The sequence below is a fragment of the Melozone crissalis genome, unplaced genomic scaffold (genome assembly GCF_028551555.1).
Source record: "Melozone crissalis strain CALT ecotype California unplaced genomic scaffold, PUWL_Pcris_2 ptg000004l_1, whole genome shotgun sequence".
In the NCBI taxonomy this organism is placed as follows: Eukaryota; Metazoa; Chordata; class Aves; order Passeriformes; family Passerellidae; genus Melozone; species Melozone crissalis.
Window position 1 is genome coordinate 42,075,915 of NW_026535782.1, and position 26,029 is coordinate 42,101,943.

General features: G+C 53.2%; 1 protein-coding gene across 3 annotated transcripts; it reads left to right on the forward strand.

Annotated features, from left to right (window-relative positions):
* Positions 1-22,202, forward strand: PDGFB (platelet derived growth factor subunit B). 3 transcript variants are annotated; one of them, XM_054274307.1, is made up of 8 exons: positions 1-69; positions 4,977-5,853; positions 12,418-12,514; positions 15,720-15,803; positions 16,293-16,498; positions 18,182-18,323; positions 18,729-18,898; positions 20,105-22,202. In XM_054274307.1, exons 2-7 carry the CDS (start codon positions 5,698-5,700, stop codon positions 18,863-18,865), a joined length of 822 nt encoding a protein of 273 aa, XP_054130282.1. In that variant the 5' UTR covers positions 1-69; positions 4,977-5,697; the 3' UTR covers positions 18,866-18,898; positions 20,105-22,202. The 3 variants fall into 3 exon arrangements, with proteins under 3 accessions (XP_054130282.1, XP_054130273.1, XP_054130291.1); XM_054274298.1 differs by lacking the exon at positions 1-69 and having other exon boundaries at positions 4,889-5,853; XM_054274316.1 differs by lacking the exon at positions 1-69 and having other exon boundaries at positions 4,889-5,853; positions 18,729-18,894.
* The last annotated feature ends 3,827 nt before the right edge of the window (positions 22,203-26,029 follow it).

Sequence of the window (26,029 nt, forward strand, 5' to 3'; positions counted from 1 at the left end):
GCTTCCTTCTCGCTGCTGCCACCGCCACCGCCGCTCGCTGCGGACCCGGGGGCAGAGGATGGGGACACGGTGAGTGGCACAGGGCGAGGGAAGGGGAAGCAGTGTTTGAGGTGGTGCCAGTGGAAAGGGGGACCGCTGCCCACCTAATCAATTTGGAAACAAAAATAGTAAATGCCTTTTGAAAAACAACAGATGACCTGTGATGTGTGGCGTATTCACACACACATACGTATGTATTTATTATACTGGGAGAGGGGAAGGGGGGAGGGAGAGAAATTCCTTTCGAGTGCTATTCACCAGTCTGGAAAAATAAAGAAGGAAAGCAGAACATTTTTTCCTTTCATCAAAACAGGAAAGAGAGGGGGAATGGGGTGGGGAGCAGATCCATAGACATAATGGATGGCTGCCAGTGTAAGGAAATTGTTCCCTTCTACCCTAAACTTGGGGGTTGGGGTGGGGGAGAAATATATGGCAGCATGATCAGAGAAGGCAGCATCGCCTCCTCCCCACTTGATGCAGGAACGTGTGTGCACACGGGAAAGTGCTGGGAAATCAGTGGCCCCCAGCCTTGCCTTTTCTCTTTGAATCCTGCTCGAACTGCACATCCGCAGAGATGTGAAATGCCTTCGCCTTCTCCTTCATCCCAAAGCCCGGGGCAGGAAGGCACAGCCGACAGGAGCCCTCTCCCCCTCTGCCGTTGTCAGGGGCTGGGCTCTGCCCTCTGCATCTGTCTGCATGCTCGGAGCCCTTCCCCATCCTCTCCTCTCTGCCAGGTTCCTGCCAGGGATGGGTGAGATGAGGGAGGTGGTGAGGGGCTGGGGGAATCCCTCTGACGGAGAGACAGGCAGGGGGGGTGGTTCCCGGGGAAAGCCTGGCAGGTCCCATCAAACGCCTGCTCCCCAGGTGACACCTTCCCTTTCCCCTGGAGCCGCTGGCTCTGTCAGGGTTTTACTCATCCTTGGAAAGCATTTTCCCTGCCAGTGCCAGGGGCGGAAAGGCAAATTATGCAAGCCCTGGGTACCCTGAGGCTCTGCCTTTCTCCAGCCCCAAATACAAGCACCGAGCTCCGTGCCCGTCTCTGTCTCCTTCCTTTGGCCTCTCTTCTCCTTCCCTCCTTCTTCCTCCATTAAACCGCGCTCGGTCCTAGCTCAGGGAGGTCGGGGCAGCTCTCGTGTCAGCCCTCCGGGGCAAACGCTGTGTCACACAGCGTGAGCAGGGCGCAGTAACCCCGTCCCTGTCCCCTGGGACAGCCGGGACAAACCCCGCTCAGCCGGGGCTGTGTGTAACACCAAGTCGCCCACAGAGCGGATCTCGGGTGTAAACGAGGTGTAAAACTCGCTCCAGGTGCCTCCTTTGCGTCTCCCCTCCATTGACGGCTGCACCGGCAGCCCCAGGGCGTGGGCGCCGGGATTGCTCATCCTCCTCCCGAACCCCGACACCCGAGCAGCAGCAGCAGCACCTAAGTCACATACCCTGAGTGGGCGGGCTGACTACACGTTGGCTGTCAACACCTCCTAATTTCTTTCCATTGATTGTTTTCAAAATAGGACTCATCATGGAGAGGCTGAGACACCTCAGCTGTTCAGACTGAGTCTTGCTTTCCATTGTAAGCCCTGTTTTTCTTCCTGTTGTTTCATAATTCTCTACCTGCCCTCTCTGACAAAAAGGTAATAAATTTAAAAAAAAAAAATCACCCCTCACTCCATGCTGCTGTGGATGGATGGTGGCTAGTATGATCATTTTTTCCATCAACACGAGATGAGGGGAGAGCAGCCTTGCAGCAAGGAACTGCCCATTGTCCTCAGACACGTGTGGCTCTCCTCCCTGGTGATAACTGAATAACCAGGGAGATGAGTTCAGCTGTTTGCAGGCTTGAGAGCTGTAGTGGTGGGGAAAGTGTTTTAATAAGAAATCCTGGTGCAGGCTCTTAGGAAATCTTGTTTTGTTGTGGTTTGTCTGCGGGCCACATCTGTCAAGTCGTGGTGCTCTGATGGGACATTTTTATGGTCCAGATGCTTCATGTAGCCTCAAAATACCTTCCCAATATATGCCATGGTGGCTTCAAACTCTTAACCTGTGATATCTGGCACACCAATAGGCCAGGTGAGAGGGAGATCCAGTTATCCCCATTAGTTTTAGAGGTTTGTGGGACACATCTCAAACTAATTCCACAGAAGTAAGAGAATCAAGGGAGCCCCCAGCAGGCTCAAGGCACGGCAGTTTTAGGTGCATGCACCCCTGTCAAACTCAGTGCCAGTGAGACCGACCCACCCAGTCTAAAGACATCACTAGAGAAAAATCTCTCCCTGTCTTAAAAACAGAAAAACTGCTGAAGCCTGAGCAGCTTGAGTATCACTTTGCTCTATTTTCAGGCAGGGTCATAGGTAGATGATTAGTCAAATTCCAAACATCCTCTTCCTTGCTGTCTGGAGGTTCTACAGGGATTAGCTTTTTGTTTCTGATGTTGAGCTTCTAAAAACTGCCCAGCATCATCCACATGAAAATAAATAACTCTATTTCTATCCCATCTAGCATGTAATAGAGCCGGATATTCAAAAAAAAAAAAAAAAAAAAGCACACCATATCTCCCCCAAAATCAGGCCCTGCAGCAGCTCTTGTTGCTACCAAGCAAGAAATTTGCAGCAGTCCCTGCTAGCTTTCTGCTGAGACCTTCTCCTCTCTGGCAGCAGTATCTCTCGCTGCTGAGGAATTTGATCAGCCCTCCCACACGCAGGCTGTTCTGTCCTGGCCAGGAAGCCACTGCAGCGTGGGGGACTCCCCGCACAGGTGGCACCAGGCTGGTGGAGCCACCCCAGCCTGTTTGAGGGCAGAGATCCTCAAAAGGCACCTGGGCCTCCGGTGACGCCTTGGGCACCTTAAATACATGACAGGGTCATGGGCATTCAGGAGCCAATGTCCCCAGAGCCCTCTACAGACACAGAAGGACTTCTCAAATCCTCACCTTTCCCCCTGCTGACTGCCAAGGAGCCCAAGGCTGCAGCATTTCTTAGGCTGGTGCCATTTGGAAAGAGGTGAGATGGACTGAGGGCCTTTTAAAACCATTTTTTTCAAGCCCTCCACAGATTTCAAAAGGTGTTTCAGCACCCAGGCGGACATCAGGGTTGCAGCTACACCCCACTGGGGGGTTAGAGCCAAATTATCATCACTTGAAATGGCTGGTACGCTGCTGGCAGGCCAGGATGGAGAATGAGGGGAATTCTAAGAGCGTCCTGAGGAATTTGGGGTGGGACAGGGCTATCATGGCTGGAGCATCTAAGATAAAGTCTTGTTAAGGTCCCTGACGGTGGAAATGAGCAAAGGTATGCCTTGCATTTCTACTTCCTCCCCCTTGAACTCCAATATTGGAACTGAGCCACTTGAGACTCGGTTTGAGGGACTCCCAGGACCCTCCTTATCCCTGCACTCAGGCACCTCAGATGGCCTGGGCTTTGGAGCTGACACGGCTCTGACCAGCTACCCAACTGAGGAGAAATCTGCCCACTCTTCTTCAGGGCTGGAGTGAGAGGAGGTTATCTCTTGTGACCCAAGAGCACCTTGACATGCTGCCCCAGAAGACCCAGGCTATTTATGGAGGACCCCCAGTATTCCTTGTGTCCCTGTGCTTCCTGACCAACACCCACATCCATGAGACAAAAACTAGGTTCAGGGGCATAGCTGGCCAAGCTGGGGTGTGCTGTCAGGTGCCTGCTGCAGACAGCATTTGGGGGGCTGCCTGCTGCTCAGTTCCAGGGTCTGCTCCTCCTGCACCCGGGCTGGAGTGCTGGTGCGAGACCGTGTGTTTTGGGGAGGCTTGGCTGCAGGAGACTCACAGGCACCCAGAGAGCCTGAGGGAGCATGTGTGATGCTGTGAGATGAGGCCACTGGTTTGCCAGTGGGTGTGTATGTATGTGAGAAGGGAAGAGAGAGGGGGAGAGTGAAGGAGAACACATGGATGCCCAGGGATGTGTGAATGAGACAAAATTTGCACGTAGCTGTGCATGCACGGCTCGAGCAGGAGCGTGTGCGTAGCATAGGAAAGGCAGGGGGGATGCTTGGGATTCAGAGCGAGCGCCTGCGGTGCATGACGGTGCAGGAACGTCTCGGTGGATACGAGCCTGCACAAAGATGGTGCAGAGCAGAGATCCCTCCTGCTCGTGCCTGGAGTGTGCTCGGCGCCGGGAGAGCGCTCCTGTGTACGTGAGAGGGTGTTTTTTCAATAGGATATGACTCTTTCTTGAACTCACCTGTTAGCAGCCTTCCCCTCCCCATCCCTCTCCCCCCACAGCAAATATCTGCTGGCTTAATTTCCCTTCAGATGTTTATTACATCGTGGAGATAATCATGCAGCAAAATACCTCCGGGTGCCACGAGCAACACCAGATTGTCTTATAGCAACGTGTAAATTTCTCTGGCTTCTTTTTTTTCCCCTGCACACAAAGAGATGTGAGATATTAAAGTCATCTCTCTCCCTGGAGCTAGTGGTGTAGCAGGGCAGGGAAGGCAGCGAGTGGCGCTCAGAGGAATGGGCTCCAGACTGAAACAGCGAGAACCTGGGGCCAAAAAAAATAACAAACTACCGTGCCGGGAACTCCTCTCTTCTTATCTCTTGCCGAGGAGGCAGGAATTTCTGTCCCCATTCCTCACGCGATATTAAAGCCACATTTTACAGGTTGCTGCAGCATTAGTCATTTTAAATTAATTTATCATTTAAATTAACACACTTTTTATTTTGTCAGCAATGGACAAAATAAAAAGTGCTACTCCCTCACTCGATTTGTTCCTTGATACCCAGCCAAAGAGGAGGATGGCAAGTTATGCTCCACCCATCTCCTCTCCTTCATAAAAGGAGCAGCCCCGAGTGCCAGCTTAGTCTCTCTTGCAGCTCGCAGAAAATAAAGACCCATCGGCTCACTCGCCCCTCCTGCAATTTTACCTTTTCTGCCTTTTTTTTTGTTTTTCCTTTCTTGTTGCAACAGAGTGCAGGAGGCAGCACCAGTGGCTCCACTTTGAGGCTTGTCAAGGCTCAGCGCACGCACACAAACACACACTAACAACCCAGAGCAAAAACATTTGCTCTCACCTGTCTCCAAACCCAAAGCAAACCTCGCCTCCAAGCCAACTCTTGGAACGAGAAGGCACCCGAGCCAGAATCTAATGTAAGGGGAAGAAATTCAGTGCACGCTGGCAACTTTTCTCTAAAAAGCAAGTGGCAAAAAGGAAGGAAAGGAGCATTTTAAGAAGAGGACAACTTAAGGAAGAAGATTTCATTTTTTGGATTTCACTCCAAACTTTGGAAAAGTTTTTTTTTTCCGTTTAGTTACTATTCTGTGCACCTTCTTCTAAGAACATTGAGACATTGTTACCTGCATGTAAAAGCTTTTACAGGTACACATTTTTTTTAAAAGGGAAGAAAACCAAGAGGAAGAATAGCATGTGGACCACCTAGCCAAAGGCACCACTGAAGCATCCCTTGCGCCAAGGGGGACCCAGACTCTGGATGTGTATAATTCCGAGGGACTGCATTTTTTTCCCACCGGGCTTATGAGATAGCGCAGAGGCAGGCGAGTCACCGAGAATTACTTCTGTCTCCCCTCACCACCAGCACCACCAGCATCTCCACGTCCTCCTCCAAGGGCTCCCGCGGCTCTCCCACCTCCTCCCGGCTCGCAGGGGACATGGGAACGCGCAGCGCCCTCGATGCCTGAGGCCGGGCGGCCGCGGGGCTGTCTGCGGGAAGCGCTTCCCTGCCGGGGCTCGCCGTCCATGTGCCCGCAGCCGGCGGGGCCTGGAGTCGGGATGAATTTCGGCGTGGTCTTCGCGTTCATCCTCTCGCTGCCCCTGGCCCGCATGGAGGTGAGTTTCCGCCGCGGGCAGCGGGCGGTGCTGCCGAGCTGCCAGCCCCGCGCTGGGCGAGCATCGGCGGCAGAGCCGGCTCCGGCCCGCAGGTGCGGCGGGCGCAGCCGGGGGCGGCCGGGGAGCGGCGGGGGCGCGGTCCGCGGGAAGGGCTGCGGCGGGAACCGGCCGCGCTAATGGCGGGCAGCGACCGCCGCCCCTCCGGAGGGCAGCGCCCTGTGGAGCGGGCACCCCCTCCTGGAGCGGGCACCCTTCTGGAGTGAACACCCCCTCTGGAGCGGGCACCCCTCTAGAGCAAACACCCCCCTGTGGAGTGGGCACCCCTCTGGAGCGGGCACCCCTTGGAGCAGGCACCCCTTGGAGCAGGCACCCCTTGGAGCAGGCACTCCCGTCGGGACAGGCCCGCCAAGGGGGGCTCGCCTGGGAATCCACCCACCCCCGTGTCTGCCCCGGGCGGCAGGGGCAGGGGTATCAGGCTGAAGCGGCCCCGGTCAATGTGGGAGCAGGGATGCTGCTGGCGAACCCCGGGGAACCCGCAGCCTCCTGCCCTGCCTCGCCCAGGGCTGTCACCCCGGGGCGGGTGCCCTCCTTCCAGCCTCTCACCCCACCCCGCGATTTTGGCACCATGGCAGTGCAGGTACAGCAGGGACCGGGGCCCTCTTGATGCCTCTGGAATAGCGCACAGTGTGAAATCCACCCTGGCATTGCCGGGGGGCAGTGGAGAAAGGGCATGGGGCTTTGGAAAGGGGAAGGAAGGGGATCGTGTGAGCAGAGGCACGGCACCTACACCGGGTGGCAGGGTTATTCAGCAAGGTGTGTGCCCGGCTGGGGGAAGGGGCAGGAGGTGGGTGTCTGCTGGGCTTCCGCAGTCACACAGACATCGTGCCCAGCAGTCCTGAATGCGCTTCTCAGGAAGAAGCTGAGCAGAGGGTAAGGGCCGGGTGGTGGATTTGAACAAACACCCCAACCCACCTTGGTTTCCCTATGTGGAAATTGAAGCCTCATCCCCAGCCCTGATTGAGGAAAAGGAGCCCCAAACTCCCAAATCCTTTGGCCTCTGCTGTCACATTTCATCATCGGATTGCATGCAGATTGAGGGGATCAGAAAGCCCCTGACATTCCCACACATCACTTGGTTCCCACTTTAGCTCCACCCAAGATGGCAAAACTGTGGGTTGGATCTGCAGCTTGATTGTCAGGGGCAGGAAATATCCTTCCACCAAAACTTTCCCTTCTTTGCATCATTTTTCTCTTTTCCTTCCTCATTTTTGGGCAGGGTAAGTGGGTGTACCCCTCGTGAGATGGCAAAGAGGAGGTTGGGTGCAGAGCATCACGTCACCTCGCCGTGGGCCCATTTTGCCCTTGCCACAGCCACAAAAGGAAGCAGTTTGAGCTGTGGGCTACCCAGCTCTGGTCATGCTTGTTTCGGGCAGAGGATGGTATTTCCTCTGTGGATGGCACAGACCTCTTTCTCCCATGCAGCATGAAACATCAGCTAGGGTTGGCACTGGGGATGGGTGAAGATGGAAGTGTCTGATCCCAAGGAGCTGTTCCTCAGTTGCCATAATCAGATTGAAATACTGCACAGCTCTATGACAGCCTAGAAGAGTTAGAGTTTGGTAATTCTGGCCCGAGGTTTCATGGGAGGAATTGTGATATTTGTCACTGCACGACAGGAGAAGCAAGAACGTTTCTGCTTGAGTAGATGCTTCAGGCTGCAGCCAGTGCTCACAGTTACTTTGAGGGCAGTGTGTTGCACCCTCTGCACCAGGCACAGACAGCACAGCTCCCACCAGGCTGCTGAACCAGAGTCATCCTCGGAAAGGGGCTTGCAGCTCCTCCCCAGCCATGCCACAGAAAGTGCATGAGGAGCAGTAGCTCCCCAGATCAGCAGAGGCCCTTAGCAAAGAGATGGAGCCTCCTGAGTCCTCTCCCGCTTTGATCACACCCATCTGGAGCTGGAGGGCCCTGGAGCTCTTCCAGCCGGAGGGAGTACAAGCCTCAGCGGGAAGGTATTTGCTAGTTGGGAAGCGAGGATGCTAAACCCATTTGCATTCGCCCCAGGGGCTGTAATAGTTGCCTTGCAACATTTACAGAGCTGGGCTGAGCCAGCCGTGGTTGTGCCGGGGTGAAGCCCCACTGGCAGCACTTTCTGGAATTCCCAAGGAATGGGGTGCGGCTGGCCGCTTGCTTATAGCCTCGACCTTGCATCTTCCTGCTGCAAGGCTCCCGCGGTCTTCCCTAGCCTTCCTAGCACGAGGCAGTGACAAGGACAAAGCAGCGGAAGCTGGGATGGATGACACGTCTGGGGTGAGCTTGTGGAAGGAACCAGGCGAGCGTCCCTGCCTCCCTCTCACTGTCAGCTGATGTGCAGCAGCAGGAGGGAATGACAGGGCTCCTGCGCTCCTTCCAGTGCTGCTGATACACAGCCGGCCCCGGGGGTGGGAATGCCTCCAGCCCTCGCAGGGGAGGTGTGGGGGGAGTGTGGAGGAGCAGTGGAGTCCCCCTTGAAACGGAAAAAGGGTGGGTAGGTCCGGCTGTATTTTAGGAACACGGACTAGATCAAGCTTTGTTTGATTATTTTAAGGGGGGAAACCATAAGCCGTGACTCCAAGTGGAAGGGGCTCATGTGAAGAGGGTTGTAGCTGCTGCAGAGTGCTCTGGCTGGCGTTTGTCAGGGTCCCCCTGTAGCCAGGAGTGGTGCTGGAAGGGTGGAAGCCCTGTGCCGGGGGAGTGCTGGTGGCAGGTGCTGCTGGTCTTGCCCTCTGCCAGGGAATGCGGTGGAGTTTCCCCTCCGGGTCCAAACATCAGCTTCAGAGGGAATTAAAAAATGCTGTTTGTTTGGGGTTTTTGCCTGGCTGATCACTCGAGACCCTGCTGCCAAGATCCCTTGCCATGGTTGGTGTGGTGGTGCTCAGAAAGTTCTCCTCTCCTGGGCAGAGGAACAAATAGGTGGGTGCTTCCCTGCCCTTCACAAACTGGTGCTGCTGACACCATTCTGTCCTTCTGTGTGCAGTCACACCAGCTTGGAAAAAGGAACTGGAGGAGTCCTCCCCTTGGGAATATCCTTGTCTGACTTCTTTGGGCCCTGAGGGGCTGCCTTCCCTGCTGGTTGCACAATCTTTGCTCCCTCCTCCTCCTCTGTACCTAGCAGGCGTCACACCTTCAGGCGAGACTGAGAAACCCTCACCAGAGGGTGCAGACCACAACACTGCCTATTCCCTGCACCAGCTTGGCAGCTTCTGATGGCAAGGGGACCTTTCAGCATCCCTGGTGCTCAAAAGCATAACTTGGGAAAAAACTCCAGAGCAAGAGGTGGTGAGGCTAGGGAGGAGACAAGTTTGGGGAAAGTGCATGTGTGGGGAGCGGGAACAGGGGAACTGCTGCACCTGCACTTATTTGCAGTGACCAAACAGTGCTGCTGGACATCTGGGAGCAGGGGAGCAAAGCTGATGTGCTGAGAGGCCCCAGTGCAACAGCCACAGTGCAGGAAAGCAGCTGCTCTGCTGCCTTTGTCAGACGTGCCCTGGCCCCTCAAGCACTAGCAAGCAGCGCAAGAAAGGGAAGTGAACGTCCCTGCCAGGGGATCGGCAGATTGGGGGGTGCCCTTGAGACTCAGGGGAGAGTCAGAGTCAGGAACTGGGGAGCAGGAGGAGGGAGGGAAGAGCAAACTTTCTTCTAAGAATTCAGGGCCTCGCAGGAATACGAGGCCAGGCCTTGGGGCACTTGACAGCCAGCCAAGAGTCCATTGAGACAAAAGTCTTCTTTGATCTGCCGCGCAGTTAAAAAAGGAGATTGTTAACCTGTGTTAGACAAATAACTCCAGAGGAGCTGCTGAGCAGGAAAAGCACCAGCTGCTTGGGCTGGTCTCTCGGGAATCCCACCTCTCCCAATGCTCCTCTGCCTCCTGACCCCATGGGATTAGGTGGAGGTGATTAATGGACCTCTGCTTCCCTGTGTCTCATCCCACAAGTGCCCCAGCCCGGGGGTGTGCAGCGCTCCCTCTCAGAGCCTCGCAGGCACAGGGCTGGGGCGGGGGCCGGAGGCATGGCTGTTCCCTGTGACAGACCCCAGAGGGAGCAAGGACAAGGCATGCAGCTCAGGTTTGCCGCTGCTCTTAGGCCAGCCTTGGCCTTGGTTTACAAGGGTAAGGTAAGGAGCTTCACAGGCTTGCAGTTGTCACTGGCAGAGTTGCCTTACAGTGATGGGGGAGGAGGACAGGATTATGAGCCGCGTGGGCTGGTGTTACACCATAGCCATGCTGGTAGTATCTGCAACAAGACAAAATTGGCATCTAAAACTGCTGCCGTGAGCAGGGAGTGGAGCTTATTGCTACAGGCAGTCACCAGAAGCACGGCTCCTGAGGGCCTGCGTTTTCAAGCCCTGATTCATATCTGTTCCTCCTGCTCAGTTAGCAAGGTGACACCTCCCAGCTCGCTTCCAAAGTCGCCGAGTCTGAGTCTCGTAACACCTGCCCACGCTCTCCCCCAGCAAGTGCCAGAGTTTAAAATAAAGTTCCATTTCCTACATGTATTAAGTGTCAGGAAGGTCCAGAGGCATCCGTGCAGAGCAGCATTTGTACACAAACGCATTTGGCTGACAGGTGCAAACATTGAAAGCCTGCAATTTCACCACCCAGCACTGAGCTCTGACTGCAAGTACTGGGAATTGCAAATCATCCTTCTTCCAGTAAATGTGTGTGGCACAAGGCAGGGAAGTGCTGCAGAGCCTCTCCAGCACAGGGCTGTTGGTCCCTCTCTTCCTCACGCAGCAGGAGATGTCAGAAGGCATCTTCATTTCACAGCTATTCAGTGATCCCTGAATTATACAAGTCTCTCTCTCGCTGTGCATTCATCACTGATGCTGCTTCCCCCTCCCTCAGAGACTGAGGAAGTAATGCCTGGGGATGTAATATCTGCTTTTTGCTGCAGGCAGACAGCCAGATCTGTGGTGAGATGTGGCAGTGACAGGGATGGAGCGGGGCAGGAAAGCTCAGTCTGACTGAAGCTGTCTGGTGGATCTGGCTGTGAGAGGTTTAGGACACGGGTGTTGTCTGCTCTGCAGCTCTCTTCAGGAGATTTCTGAACCTCCTTGGGCTGCAGCAACCTTCACATCACTGCCTCCCAGTTGAAGTTGCAGTATTAGAGGGTGGTCTAGCAGGGCTGAGGAGGCAGCACTCCCATTGTCCTACTATGGAAGCAAACGGTGGGTGGCCAAGGACAGGCACGTGTGAGAGAATGCCAGGCTCAAGCAGCCATCCAAAAGTGGCTGCAGGTTTGAGCCAAAGCCCTCAAGGTTTAAAGCCAACGTTTAGCCACCTGCCTGGTGGCTTTTCTCTGCTGCAAGTGGAAGGAACATGTTCTGCACTAAACACAGGCAGGGAGGGAATAGCTGTACAGTAGGAGGACCACACACATGCCACCAACTGTCCATAAAACCCTGCAGGAAAATCCCTGCACTTCACAGGCACACAAGCCAAGCTCTCCTCTCAGTTACAGGGACATGTGGAGGGCTGTGCCTCAGACACCGTCCAGCACCCAGCTGAAAGAGCAGCTTTTCTGCTTGAGTAGCCCTGAATGAAGAGAGCTGGGAGCTAAGCAAACACTTCGGCCAGTCCTTTCCTCTGTCTCTTTTTCCAGTCTTTCGGAAGTATGTTTTAATCAGCACTTGCTTTCCCACACCCCTCCTTTGTACTCTTATTAAGTGCTGTCACTGGGGCCCGCTCTAGCCTAGTGCCAGAGTAAAATTCCCAAGAGACTGATGGCATTGCACCTGCCTGCTCAAACTCTGTATTTGGCCCATTGTCTGATGTTGCTACCCCTGCTCACTTAAGGTTTTTTCGTGCTGGTGTGCAATGACATCCAAACTCCCATATGTTTCTTCCTCCAAATCAGCTCCTCAGCCCATCACCTCCCTGCAGCTTTTGTCATTTCACCGCGGGCTCACGCTGGGGCAGCCTCAGCCACCAAGGTCAATCTTCATCTCCGCCCTCTGCCTTTTTTTTTCCTTAAAAAAGAGTATGCAAATGTTGTATATTATTGGGCCTCTGTGGTTTGAAAACACACGCGCTCGCACACGCACACACACACGATAACTGACGAAGCCCGTGAAGGAGTTTCATAACGGAGGGAAATATTAGGAAGGTTTTATCTGATAGTGTAAGGGAAGTCTGTTAAAACGCCTTTACTGCAAGCAGCAGGAATGAGAAGCCACCTGGAGAAGCCATACACCACCGGAGAAGGAAGCCTTGCTGGCTGCTTGCATAGTGTCCAGGGCTCTGCTGCACAGCCTTTTTGGGCTTTTTTAGTGTCCTGACAGCTTTGTAAGAGGCAGAAAGAGGGTCTCTCTTGCTTTTGCCTAGGTTTCAGGTTCATGTCTTCATGAGGTATAAAGCCCTCAAGGTTTCAAAGCCAGCGCAAGACAACGCACATCTTTGCATTTCACTGGTTCTGTCGTGTTTTCCCCATGCTTGATTCCCTGCTCCTGCTCCGTGACACAGCCAGACTTGCAGATCATCTCTCTAATGCTTGTTTCTCCCCTTCTTTTGTTTTTGTTGTCTGGCAGGGGGACCCCATACCAGAAGACATTTATGAGATTTTGGGTGGCAGCTCAGTGCGCTCCATCAGTGACCTCCAGCGTGCCCTGCGGATAGACTCCGTAGGTAAATCTCCTCTTCACCAAACACTCCTCTATTTTTAATTAAGTCTTTGGGCGGGGGGGGGGTGGGAGAGGATACTCTGTTTTGCAGCGGGCACACTATCAACAGATTTCATTATAAATATAGGAACCACTCAGGAGCCAAGACCTGGCTCTTTACAGACGTAGTGCCCCTGAAACTTATGGGAGTTAGAGGCAACTAGATGCTTTTTTAGATCTCCTGACTGTCTGGACACTGGCTTCTAAAGATGGTAGGAGATGAGCAAGGTGAGTGCAAGGAACTGAGATCCCCGTTCTTCACCCTGAGAGATGCTCAGTCAGCAGGGCTTGAATTGGACAAGGATCAGTTTAGGAGGCCGCAAAATGGGAGGTGGAAATAGGGTGACAGAGGAGGAAAAGGCTGAGTGGGTTTCCAGGTTTGGCATCCACAAAGGGCTCCCAGAGGCCCTTAGGATAAGAGCAGCAGAGCACGTGTCCGTGGGTGAGCTACGGGGCAGGGGCTAAGTCAGGCTAGCGTCGCTTCACCTCCTGGCCACAGATAAGAGCTCCGGGGGCTGCAGGGCCTCGGGGTCACTTGGCCAGGGCCGGCTGCAGGGAGCAGCAGGAGCGGCGAAGCGTGGAGGGGTCGGCACGTGTGGGAACGGGAGCACGCGCCACGGCGGCTGGGCTGGCCCAGGAATTTATTTATAAACGGTCTCTTCAGAGCAAATTCCTTTCTATTCTAACCCTGCTCCCGCCCGTCGTCCCCCAGCCCCCCCAGCTCGACTTCTCTCTCGTGTTTTGTCTGTTTTGAGCTTTGTAATCCTTGCCGAGACACTATCTACGGGGGAACAGAATTTCCTGCTTTTGTTTCCTATGCCAGTCCAACCACTGGCGCAGTCTCAAAAGCATTCCCGCTGCCTTTCAAAACGGCCCTGGAGGGGCAGGGGGAAAGTGAGGGGGAGGGCACCAGCTGCGTTCAGCTATTGTTTGTCTTAGAAAGAGGCGACCAGGCTCCCCACCACTGCCAGGGCCGCTCCCTGCCCTCACCAGCTCCCTCCTCCTCGTACACGAGCCACACAATGGGGCAACTTCCAAAATTAGCCCTGCTGGATTGTCCCAGGCTGGTCCCCCCCACTCCCAAATGTCTTCAGTACTGATCCAGAGTCTAGAAGGACAACCTAGAGGAGGGAGGGACATGGTTCTCAACAGATTTGTTTTGAGTCAACAGTTGTTGCTGGTTTTTTGCCCCCGTTTCTCTCCTCTCATCAACTCAAGTTGTGCACCAAAGGCAGCCCCCACCTTCATCTGATGAAATGCCACAGGATGGAGGGGTGGGCAAGGAGCAGCTGAGAAGATGCATCCAATCTGTCCTGGCCCAGTGTCTAAGGAACAGCTACATCTCCACCATGGCTATTAACCAGCCTCATGATTAAGAAACAAAATGAGCTTATCTGGTTGGCTCCAGAAGCACAGGGGATGAGAGAAGGCTGCAGAGCTTTGAGTCACTGGTTTCACTTCAGGTGCCATATAGGAAAAGCTGGTCAGGGAAACAAAAAGTGGTTCTGTGAAGCTGTTTCTTTGTTTCACCCCGTGGCTCTCATCTGTTCCCAGGTACTGACTGAGGAGCATTGACGTTCTCTTGCCCTGTGAGGAATTAGCGAATTAGTGTGTGAGCAAAATAATCCCAAAGTGGCTGGAGCTATTCCCTGTGCTGTCTGTGCACCCTGTGTGTGTCACAGCTGCTTCCCTCCAGTGACTGCACAAGGAGCCAGAAGGAGGCAGCTCCAGGAGGCAGATGGGTTGGGACAGTGCTCTCCCGACCTTGGGCACTACTGCAGACCCAGCAGCACAAGCCTGTACAGTGGGAGTTGTCTCCTTGACTGTGGCTGCCCACCAAGCAGTGGCTGCCCATGTAAACCAGCCATGCAGACACCTTCTCTAGCCCAAAGAGAACCACAGGCCATTCTAAAGTGTGATCCACCAGTTCTCATTTTGGGAGTTTGCCTGAGGGCGAGACCAATGGTGCCTAGAACTGATCACACCTTTCCAGCCACTTTAAAGGGCGTCTGCCTGTCCGCCTCACACGTAGATATTGACTGCTCATTGACAGGCAGATGATTCCTGCCTTCTGAATGCAGCCTCTGTGCACCCACCCCAAATCTGTCAGCAACTGCTTGAGACCTGAGCAGGGAGCAAAGTCCCTGCTTCCCTTTATGAGAGGGCTGCACTAGGGCAGGGCTGAGGAAGAGGAATGGGACATGATAGGTAAGGGAAGTCTGCTCCACCACACATCTGATAAACAGAGATCTTCCACTGGCCCCTAATTCCCTTTAAGAAAATTGCTCCCTGGATGCTGACGTCCATTCAGTTTCCTTCAGCTGCTAAAGCAGGTTAGAGAAGGAAAGAGCTGTGGCTGGGTGGGAGCTATCTCCGAGCGCAGCCATTGTCCCGAGCTCAGGAGGGGCTGCGTGTTGGAGTGCTCCATGGGGATTATGGGCATTTCTCTATTCAGCACTTCCTATGGGAAAAAGCAGTGGGGTGGGAGGGAACTGCTCAGGGCTGGCCTGAATGCTATCGGTCTTCCTCTCCCATCGCCGACTGAACCACCTCCAGATCCTGCCTCTTACCTTAGAGGAGTCTGGAGGAAAAGTAATTTTAACTTTATTTTTCTGTTCTTCTGTCACAAAACTTCTCTAACCTAGAGCACCTGAGGTGAGCTAGGAGAGAGAAAGGAAGCACCCCACCTACCACTCATTCCCCCCTTCACCTGCCCTCTCACCTCCCAACTCTCCCAGTCCCAAGCCATCCCAGCAAGGCACCTCAGTGTTTAATACCAAGTGTCCTGCTTGTCCCATCTGGTCTTTGATCCCCCTTGGTGCTATCCTGGTCTCAGCTGGCCAATCTGAATCCCTCTGCAATGCCTCTCTGACACCAGAAAGTCCTGACACGAGCCTTATCTTTCTTGAGCTGGAGTTTTCCTCTCCCAGACCTGACTAGGGTCCCCTCAGTCATGATAGGCTTGTTGCTCTGAGCTGCCTAGTCTGAGCAAAGAGTGTCCGTGCCCGAGAACAGCTGTGACCTTGCTTGTGGATTTACACCTAGCATGACGTCCTGGCTCCGTGGCTTATCCCATGTCCCTGCACTTTGCCTGGTGATCTGAGCACAAGTGCCTGCTGTCTTCTCCTGCCTCTACCTGGTGCTATTAAGTCATGTCTTCCCCTCTGCAGAGCAGGACAGCTCGAGCCTGAGCCTGAATGCATCTCAGCCTGATCAAAGCCCTGTGGCCCTGTCTCGAGAGCGACGAAGCCTAGGTGAGCTGGGGGTCTTGCACCTTGTGATTGTTGGGGAGCAGCCGTGGGTGAGCAGCTATGGGTGCTCCAGGTATCTGTCTGAGATACAGATGTAGGGGTGGAGGTTATAGTGCACCTGTGTGTGTGGAGACATAAAAATGAGAGTGTGGGCCTGGAGTGGGAGCAGGGTATTTCACCCTGGGAGGGCAGGAGAGGGAGTCTGGACTTCTGTGCACTGCTCTGTCTTAAATCCTGATGGTGCTTGTTTGCCCTAAAGTGTCACCTGCTGTCTGGGCTGCAGTGAGAAGCATCGCTGTACTGGGGCTTCCTCCACAGGGCATGGCTCTGTACAGGGAGAGAGCCAGAGGGGTGGGAGAAAGAAAGAACATTGGTGTGTGCTTGTGCCCGTGAGAGCCATGTGGGGCCCTTCATTGCAGCAGAGGTGGCTGTGGTGGGGTGGTGGCAGCTGCAAAGCCCATTTCACCCTATTTCTCTCTTGTCCCTCTGCAGATGCTCTGGCAGCAGCAGAGACGGCTGTCCTGGCCGAGTGCAAGACACGGGAGGTGGTCTTCGAAATCTCCCGCGCCATGGTGGACAGCACCAACGCCAACTTCGTGGTGTGGCCGCCCTGCGTGGAGGTGCAGCGCTGCTCCGGCTGCTGCAACAACCGCAACGTGCAGTGCCGCCCCACGCAGATCCGCGTCCGGCCCGTCCAGGTGAGGCACCCGCTGCTCCCTGCTGCTGCCCAGAGCCACCCCTGTGCCCCAAAGCCCTCTGGGCTGGGCTCATGCGGCCATCTGTGCCCTCTGCGTGGCCATGCAGAAGCGTGGGTGATCTCCGTGCCCGATGCTGGAAGGGCTGGTGCTGTCCAGCAGCTGGGGACTGTCCCCAGGCAGAGCTGCAGGGCTCTGTCCCCACCTGCAGCTCCATGCCACGGCCCTTCCTGCGGCTCGAGGCGGCCTTGTCTGCTGTGTTAGAGCAGAAGAAACAGGGTGCTTTCATCGTGGGAACTGGTTTGGATGCAAAAAGAGGAGGGTTTGCAGTGTCAGTCTCCATCCCCCCACAGCTGCTGCAGCTTCTTTCTAAGATGTGCACTGGAACAGCTTCTCTTTCTCAGCCCACAGTTACCTCCTGACCTGCTTCATCAGCCAGCAGACACCTGACAGCTAACCTCTTGCTCTGATCCTCCCCTCACAGCTACCAGTGATCTCCTCACAGCTTCCTCCTAGACAGCTTGTTTAAAAATAATATTCATCCCATACTAATCCCTCTGCCTGAGCCATAAGAGACTCCCCCAGGCAGGCAGCAGAGGTTGGCTGGGAGAGATTGTATTCACACACAGCCCTTTTCATCAGGAAATTCCTTTCTCAGAAAAGCCAGGCTGAATGAGGAAAAAATGGGGGGGAGCAGGAGTTGTTTTTCTGGAAAAAAACAAGTGAGAGGTCAAAAGCCAGCCTGAAAAAGTGACCTGGAAATGGTTTCTTTGAGGACAGAGATCTCTCTATTGTTTGGCTGGAAGTGTTTGTCTAGCAGGCAGCGTGTGGTCTGAAGCGTGTGGAGTGGGCTTTCAAGGAAAGATAAACAGCCTGGCTGCTTTGGCGCTGGCTGAGGGATGCTGCTGGGGGCAGTGGGTTTAGAGGAATTCCATCCCAAACACACAGCAGAGTGAGTATTTATAGCTTGTGGAGCACTTCAGGCACCGCAGAGTTGTTAGATAAGCTGAGTGGGGTCAGGCCTGGCTGCTGATGGAGTGGGAGGACCCCCTAGAAAGCTTGTGCCTTGTGGTGGGATGTGGAGCAATGAGTCTTCCCTCTGAGTCAGCACTGGTGGAGAGTCCAGGGGAATTTCCAGAGCGCCGCCTTTCCTATGAAGAGCCGAGGGCTTCAGCCCTGCGAGTTATTAAAGAGCTTGAGACAAATTCAGGCAGGCCTCAGCAGGGCTACTGAGGCTGTGTTAGCTTGCTTCACACCTGAGTTGTTCTCCTTTTGCCCTTCCTGTAGGTTCTGTAGGAATTATCCTGGTTGCCCCAGGTCCCCGCCATTGCATCTGTCAGAAACAGGCTGGCATGTCCTGCATGTTCCATGTTCTGTCTCTGATCAACCAGTCATCCTGCTTAATCCCTGGCAATGGTTAGGATCAGGGGAACCAACCAGAGACATCCAAACTTGCCTGGTCTGGGTCTGTTCTGCTGCCACATTCAGAATTATCTCCCATATACACCACCTCTGAGTCTGAGTTTGAGTTTTGAGTTTGAGTTTTGAGCTTGAACAGGGCTCTGTGAGCAACCTTCTGACCCTTTAGGAAGAAAGCCAGGAGTAAAGTGCACTGACACTGACTAATTTTACAGAGTGGGAGCCGTGGCTGTACTAAACTTTTGCTTGTCTTCCTCTTGCAAATAGGTGAAAAAGATCGAGTTTGTGCAGAGGAAGCCAAAATTCACAAAAGTCGTTGTGCCTTTGGAGGACCACGTGCAGTGTCGGTGTGAAGCCGTGTTCCGACCGCCCCCCAGGAACATCCGTCCAGGGCCACGGGAGCAGAGACGTAAGGATCTTGGCATTGGTAGAATGAAGGGAGGTGTGAGAAGAGGGGCTGGGGAGAGAGAAAAGAGACCTCCACTGGTTGCAATCTGCTTAGCTCCAGTGAATCCCAAGGGCCTTTGCTGGTTTATACCAGCTGAGGAACCTTTCCCAGGATGTCTGCCTGCCTGGAAGGGGCTGAAACAGAGGCGAAAGGAGGAGGGGAAGGTGAGAGGTGAGGGGAAGGGCATGGTGGGAAAAGGGAGAGGGCAGAGATTGTGGAGAACAGAGGACAAGGAACAGAAGAACAGAAAGAGGCCTTGTGGTCCTGCTGCTGCAGAGCTCTTTGTTGACAGTGTGTGGAGAAGGATATTTCAACAGTAGCCGTTTGCCCCTGGCTGTACAGACACTCTCCCCTCTGTTTTGGCAGGCTTGTCCCCGGCGTTCACCACAGCCGCTGTCTCACAGAGGCGGCGAGTACGCCGGCCGCCGGCACAGAAGAGGAAACATAAGAAGTACAAGCATGTCAACGATAAGAAAGTGCTGAAAGAAATCCTCATAGCATAGAAGTGCTGGCAGGGGAGAGAGAGCACAAGGCAGGTAACAGCGAACTGCTTTTCCATCCAGGAGAGATGTCCTCCTGGGACATGGCATCTCAGACCCTTCCCACACCGCTGGCCGCTCGTTCTGTGTGGGGCTGCTGCAGGACAAAACCTGGGTTGAAAGAGGAGGCAGAACTAGGTTGGGTGCCGAGATGTGCATTCTATTTATGGAATTAAGGCTCTTTGCAAAGTTGGAATGATCATGCTGCAGCCATCCTTGCTCTCAGGCCCCGCCCTCTCCTTTCTCTGCCTCCCTTTCAGGCAGAGAACAAGCCTGGCTTCTCCCTACACCTAAATCCCTCAGGGTCCAGGTAATTCGTCTCTTCTGTGGATCAACTCCTGTTCTAGTTTCTCTATTGGTTCTCCATTGAAAACAGAGAATTAATGTTGCTCTAGGGAGCCCTTTTCCTTTTATTTCCTTACTTGAGTTGGCAGAAAGACTGAAAAGCAGCAACACTTTTGGTTCATCACTCTCCTATAGGGAGGCCTATGTGCATGAGAAAGGTCATACCAGGGAAAAGGAGAACTGGAATCTCTGGCAAGAGATCTGGACTTTGTCAGGCCAGGGTCTGATTCTTCTCTCCATGACTTGTGTAAACAGGAGTAATTCCCTCATCACCAGAAGAATTTCACTGGTACAAGCGAAAGGAGGCTAAGCCTTGGTTCCCCATGAGAGGAAGAGATGCAGAAAAGAGGAAAGAGTAGTCAGGGTGCAGAATGGTGGGAGCTGGATTGTGACACAGCTTAACAGGGAGAGCCCTGGCCCACAGCTCAGCAGTTCCAGCTCTGCTACAGCCACTTGAATAAACTTGGGCCACCACTTCACATTCACTTCCCCTCACCCCGGGAGAGGGGACACCAGGCTTCCGTGTGTGGCATTTCAGGAGCTGGGGACAAGGGGCACCGAGCAGTGTCCTGAGACTGGGATTCCCACGCTTAGCTCTACTAGGGCTCTGATTGTCCCAGGATTCTCCTGGCCAGCCTAAAGTTCCCAGGGTAGAAATGATGCAAACCCATGCAAATCTCAGCTCTGGCTCAAGCTGTTCAGGGGAAAAAAAATAGAGGAGGTCAAAAGTCCTCCCAGGCTTCTAATCTGGCTCTTTGGCATAAATATTTCCAGAGGAGAAAAGGGGATAGGAGGGGAGTTGCAGGGGGCAAAAGGTTACATTTTCTAATGCTGTGTCTGGTTTTGTTTCACTTCCAGGTTTATTTAATATATTTGCTGTATAGCCCCCATGGGGTCCTTGGAATGATAACTTTTCCTCTTTGCCCATCTGCCTCGACGTCTGATTCAGACAGCAATTGGTGCTTCCCTTTCCATCAGTGGACCTTCTCCCACCAAAGCCTCCATTTCATTTATTAGCATAATTTTAAAGTTTAACACACACACACAAAAGGACAAGGATGACCTACATATATATATATATATGAAAAAAGAACAAAGTACAAATAAAACCGTGAATGCCAACAGCCACAACTTGCGATGAGAACAGGACAATTCCTTCCCCGCTACGGAGGATAGGATGGAAAATGTGAAAAGTAAAGCGGGTCCAATTTCTTCCGAGAAAAGGAGAAAAACAGATGGACAGAGGCCAGAAGGGGAATATTCTCACTTTCCCTCATGCTTCTGGTAAGGCTGGGAGGGCCCAGCTGAGATCTACTCTTGTGTTGGACCTACCTTTTGGCAGCAGGCAAATCTCAGACTGCGAGCGGCGACCAATGATGGAAAATGCACTAAGGACGTTCATCGCCCTACCTGGACAGATCTATATTTTTAACGTGCGTGTGTATATTTTATTTTTAAAAAGAAAAACCAAAACCACTAAGGTATTCAACATCTCGGGGAACAGAACAAACAAGCAAAGAAACAAAACAAAGAAGCCAAATGCATTCCCCCACTCCCTCTTTCCCCTGCTCCTGGTGCTGACTGGAAGGTGTTTGGATCGTGGGGAAGGAGCACAAGGTGGCAGAATCGTCTCCACGCCCCCGGCCCCTGCCAAGGAGAGCCATCTTTGCACATGCTGGTGGAGAATTCAACTTTCCAGGCTCGGACTCAAATTATTTTTTAAATTCACTCTGGATGTGTGCGTGTGTATATGTGTGTGTGTGTACATATAGATATATACGTGTGCATGTGTGTGCGTGTGTATGTGTATTTATACATACATATATAAAAATATATATATATATATGTTCTTAAATGGATTTCATTCCCCAGTGGCAGGAAGCTGAGAGGCACGTGGGTGCGTCAGCTTCGCTGGGCTGGCAGAAAAGCACACTGTTACTGCAATGTGCCTGCGAGGCCAGGGACGGGGACGGGGCAGGCAGAGGCATCATCTGATCTCTCTCTTTCTTGTTACCCTCTTCTCTCACTCTGCACCAACCCCTCCATCCCAGCACAACTTCCTTGCAGGAGGTGAAGTGGCACCACAACAAGACCAAGGACAGCCAAACTTAGAAGCATGACTTAATAATCTCAGTGAGCTGTCCTTGCCTGCTCTGTGGTCTTGAAAGCAGAATCATGTCATTCCCATGAGGTCTTTAACCCCTCCCTGGATGTCTTGCACTCTATGCCTCCACTAATCTTTCCCTGCCAATGTTCCCAACCCACTTATCTTGGAAGTTGATCCACAATGTGGACAGCTCTGTGTAGGTATAGAGAAAGTAAGGAGGATGGTCTTCACAGCTGGCAGCAGCTGTCTGAGACAGAAATGAGCTCTTCTAAGTGAGGAGGACTCAGAGAACCACTGGAGGGTCAGTTGCAGAGTTCCTCCTGGGCCACTGCCTGTCTTCGGGCAGGGAGGAGGACTGTGTGGGCAAGGGCTGGTTTTGCACAGGTAATAGTCAGTAACCATTAGCAGAATTGTTCCACATGATGGGAATTCCCAGCATGACCTTGGAGTCAGGGTCTTGGGTTGTGCTGTGCTGGGTGCTGCATACATGAAGAAAATGCCTGCCCAGAGCAATCACATGGCTCTTCTCCCCTTGCACACACACCCCTGCTGTGGGGTAGAGCTTTGGAGGGAGATGGGGAAAGGAGCCAAAGCCACAGCCTGGGAGCTGTTACAAGTTGTGGAGGGAGCCAGTCCTCACCTCCTGCAAGCCCAGAGCGCTTCTCACACCACTGCCAAGGCAGCACGTTGCTCCCTCCCTCCAGCCCCAAGCCCTCAAGTCTTAAGACACTTTCTTACCCTGTTCCAAAATCTGTTTCTTTTGGTTTGTAAATATGGTGAGGTTTTGTTTTATTTTATTTTAAATTTTTTTTGCCTTTTTTTTTTAATGTAAGATTAATTTATACTCAGTACTGTATTTAAAGTTGTAAAAAAAAAAAAAAAAAAAAGGAAATCACCTCTTGAACAGCATTTTCTCTTTCTTTTGTGAGCTGAATGAAAAGCAGAGGCCAAACCAGCTCACTGCAGGGCACAGCAGGATTTCCAGGGCCTCCAGTTTCCTTTTCAGGACACTTGTTCTGAGATTGCAGAAAGAAGCAACCAAAGCTGGGAAAGTCCTGAGAGCCCATGCACAGCCCTGCCCATGGCCAGCCGTGCTGTGCTCCTCCTTCCTCACTTGGGCTGGTTTGAAATGACTCAGGTGCTGGGATTTTTGTCTTGTTCAGGTCCCCTTCTCCTGAGCTGCTCTGCTAGGACACCCGGCCAGAATTTCCCTGTGCTTTCATCCCATCTCCGGATTCCTCTGCTTTGAAGGGCTTGGGACAGTGGGCACTGTTTACACTTCCCAAAGCTGTACAAACAGTTGGCCCCTTCCCTCCTTAGTCACTTTGTCTAGACAACAGCAGTCCTTCCCTTGGTCACAGAGGCCGCTGCATTTCCCTTTCCTCCCAGCAAGGGAGGTCTCACACCATGGATTTGGGGGCCATGCTGTGGGGAGCAAAGGCAGGTGCTGCCCTGTGCCTCAATTTTGGCATCCCCCGGCACAGGCACAGCACCCTCAGTCCATGGCTCACTGTGAGGACCACAGTCCCCAGCAGAGACTTGTGCTGCAGGGGTGAACCTGGGGACAGCAGTGTGTAGGAGTAATCCAGGATGTCCTTAAAGGACAAGCTCGATGCTCGCAGGTGTGCACCTTGCTGGACATGGTTCCTTTTTGGGGAGATGACCTGTTTTCTCAGATTCCCCAAAGAGAGGGAGTAACAGTGAGCTCTATCTGCCCCAAAGAATGGAAACACGAGAAAAATCGCAATCCCCACTTTGATTTTCAGGGGATAATTCAGGGAAAAGAAAGATTTTTGTCAGGAGACCTCTTTGGGCTTGAGGGCTTGTCAGCAGGGACTTTGAGAAAAAAGGGGGGCAAGGAGGGGTACAAGGCAAAGGAAACATGGGAGCATCATCCTGGACTGGGGAGTGGGAGGAAGGGCTTGGTGTCCCAGGGCCCAGCACACTGCCTGTCCATGGAGGTCCCCAGACAGCCCCTTTGCAAGTGCAGCCTGTGCTTTTAACGGCTTGGAATGAACTGGTGCTGAAAGGCTGTGAGCCCTGGCACCTGGAGCCACCCTCTGCCTGGTGTGTGGCACCCCCTGGTCCAGGGGCTTCTCCAGGGGCTTCTCCAGGGGCTTGTCCAGGGAATTGTCCAGGGGCTTGTCCAGGGGCTTGCTGAGGTGCTGCTTGCTCACCACAGCAGCCTGGTGCACATCCAGCACAGCTCAGCGTGGAGCACAGGAGGGAGGGACCTGTGCCCCTTCTCAAGGCTGGAGCAGGTGGTTTACACCCACCCCACAAAGCCAGGCTTTAATCAATCCTGGAAATAAATTTTAATAAAGCCAGGAAATAAATCCTGGCAGCATCTGCTGGAAACTCTTCTGCAGCTTGATGAACCCAGTGCTACAGGTGATCTCAGATGTGCCAGAGACTTTTGGCAACTATCTCTGGTTTAATTGCTCAACTGCTACTTTACCTAAAGGCCCAGTCTTGGATTTGTCATTCAACAGGAGGTTCATCTTTTGGTGGAGAAAACACATCCATCCTTCCAGGCGGGGGAGAGAGGCTGCAGCATGGATCCCCCTGTGATAGCACAGATCCTGAAAGCAGCACAGAGATGGGAGAACAAGGCTGGGGGTGTTCAGGCACAAGGAGCAAACCCCTGTGTTCTAGAGCCAGACTTCCTGGCTTTTAGATTGACAGTTTGCAACACTAAATCTGTCTCATGGGAAAATGAAGTGAAAAATCTCTTTGCAAGAACAGACCTGGGAAAACCCTTGACTGCTTATTTTGTTGGTACTCAGGAATCCCAAGGGCTTGAACTCTCCCCACACCTGGCTGTGGCTCGAAGGAAGAGCCTTCTCCAGCCCAGCCATGTGGCACAAAGCCCATGCAGGTGTTCTCCTCCCTGTGCACAGCTCCTGCCTCCCTGCACAAGCTGTGCCCCCACCATGACAGCCACCGGGTCCTGCCTGTCCAGGATCCACACCTGGCTGGAGACAGCTCAGTGGAGACCAGTGCTTTGCCTCTTTATCCAGGGTGGGATAGGGATGCGTTGGAGTGCGGCTCCGTCTCATTGTCCATGCACCAATATCTGGCAGGCCCCAGGGATGGAGAAGCCAGCTGTGCCAAGGGAAAAGCAGGGTACAAAGAAGGAGGAAAATAGGAAGAATTGAAAGCTATTTTGGAAAAAACCCCACAACAAAAGCTCGTTGCCTGAGCATGCAGCTGTTCCTCGCTTGCCTTCAGCCAGCCCGTGACCAAAGGGTGCTGCCCCTCCCCGATCCACGGGCTGCCCGTGACCAAGTGAAATTGTTGCAGGCTTGGGAATTTCCCATCTTAAAAGACACTGCAGGAAGCCAGGCAGCCTCAGCTGTTTGTGGATTTTGTGACAGGGCAGAGTGGAAAACTGAGTGCTAAGAGGAACAGGAGGTAACCCCAAACGCTGAGGCCTCCCTGCAGGGAGTGCAGACAAGGGTTAACACAAGGGGTTAACAGGCACAGCAGTGGATCCGTGAAGCTCTTGGCAGAGGAGCCAGGAGTTTAAAGATACCAAAATATAAAATTATGGCAGGGCTCACCTGCTATTTTTCCTCCCCCAGTCAGGTAGATTCCACATAGGGCTCTGGCATGATGGACTGCCTTGGATTCAGAGCAAAGTATGGAGTAAAGGCAGCCTCAAGGGAAACAAGCCCCTTTTTTTATTACTTTGTTATTACTATCTCAATAAAGCTGTTTGCAAGGGATTAAGCAGCAGCCCAAACACGGCAGGGACCCAGGCAGCAGGGAGTTTGTGGTTTGACAGTCGATGCACTTTTCTAAATGTTTGCTGTGAATTTTTTTCTGCACATGCTGCAAAAATTCAATGGATGGTGCAGAAACACCAGGCAAGCAGCTTGGCCTTAGGTCTGGTCCCAGCAGCTTTGGAAACTCCCAAGTTCCCAAATGTCCCGAACTTTGGCCCTGGCCAAAGCTGACCTATGCAGTCAGTGAAGGCAGGCTCTGGTCCCCAAACCCAGGCCCTGCTTGGCTCTTTTCTGCATGAAAATAAATGATTTTTCAGCAGGAGTCTCGGCACAGACCCAGGGGAGAGCAGAGGAGATGGTGTCAGCTACTGTTGGTCTCTTCAGCTGTGAGCAGCAACATCAGAGACAAAAGTAAATGAGGTCAGCACAGGAAAAGTGCTGATGACTGAACCAAGGTGTGTTCCCAGAAAGGAGCCCTTCCTCACACCTGCATCCCCCCACTGAGGGGATTTCAGGGCTCCCCAGGCCTTGGGTGGGGATGCCAGCAGGCTTCAGGGATGCCAGCAGGTTGGGAGGGTGCTCAGGAGAGCTGGGATTTGGGCATGCTGGGGTGTCAGCTTCTCCCAGAAAAGAGGGCAGAGGGGTTTGCCATGACGCTGCACATGTGTGCTTGATGTCTGTGAGGAAAAGTTCTGGGAAGTGCCTGCATTTCTGCAGGGTGCCTGCAACGCCTCCAGGGCATCTCTCATGCTGAGGGGCTGTGCAAAGTGGCCTGTGCCTTTAAAATCTGCAGAGGTGACATTTAGGTGGAAAAAATGTTTCACCATGACCACGGATATTGTTTGTATTTCAGTAATTGACCGAGGAGAGACTCACAGAGAGAGAGAGCGAGCGAGGGAAAGACCTTCCTTCCCTCTAACAGGTTCAGGAATTTTTTCCACTAATTAA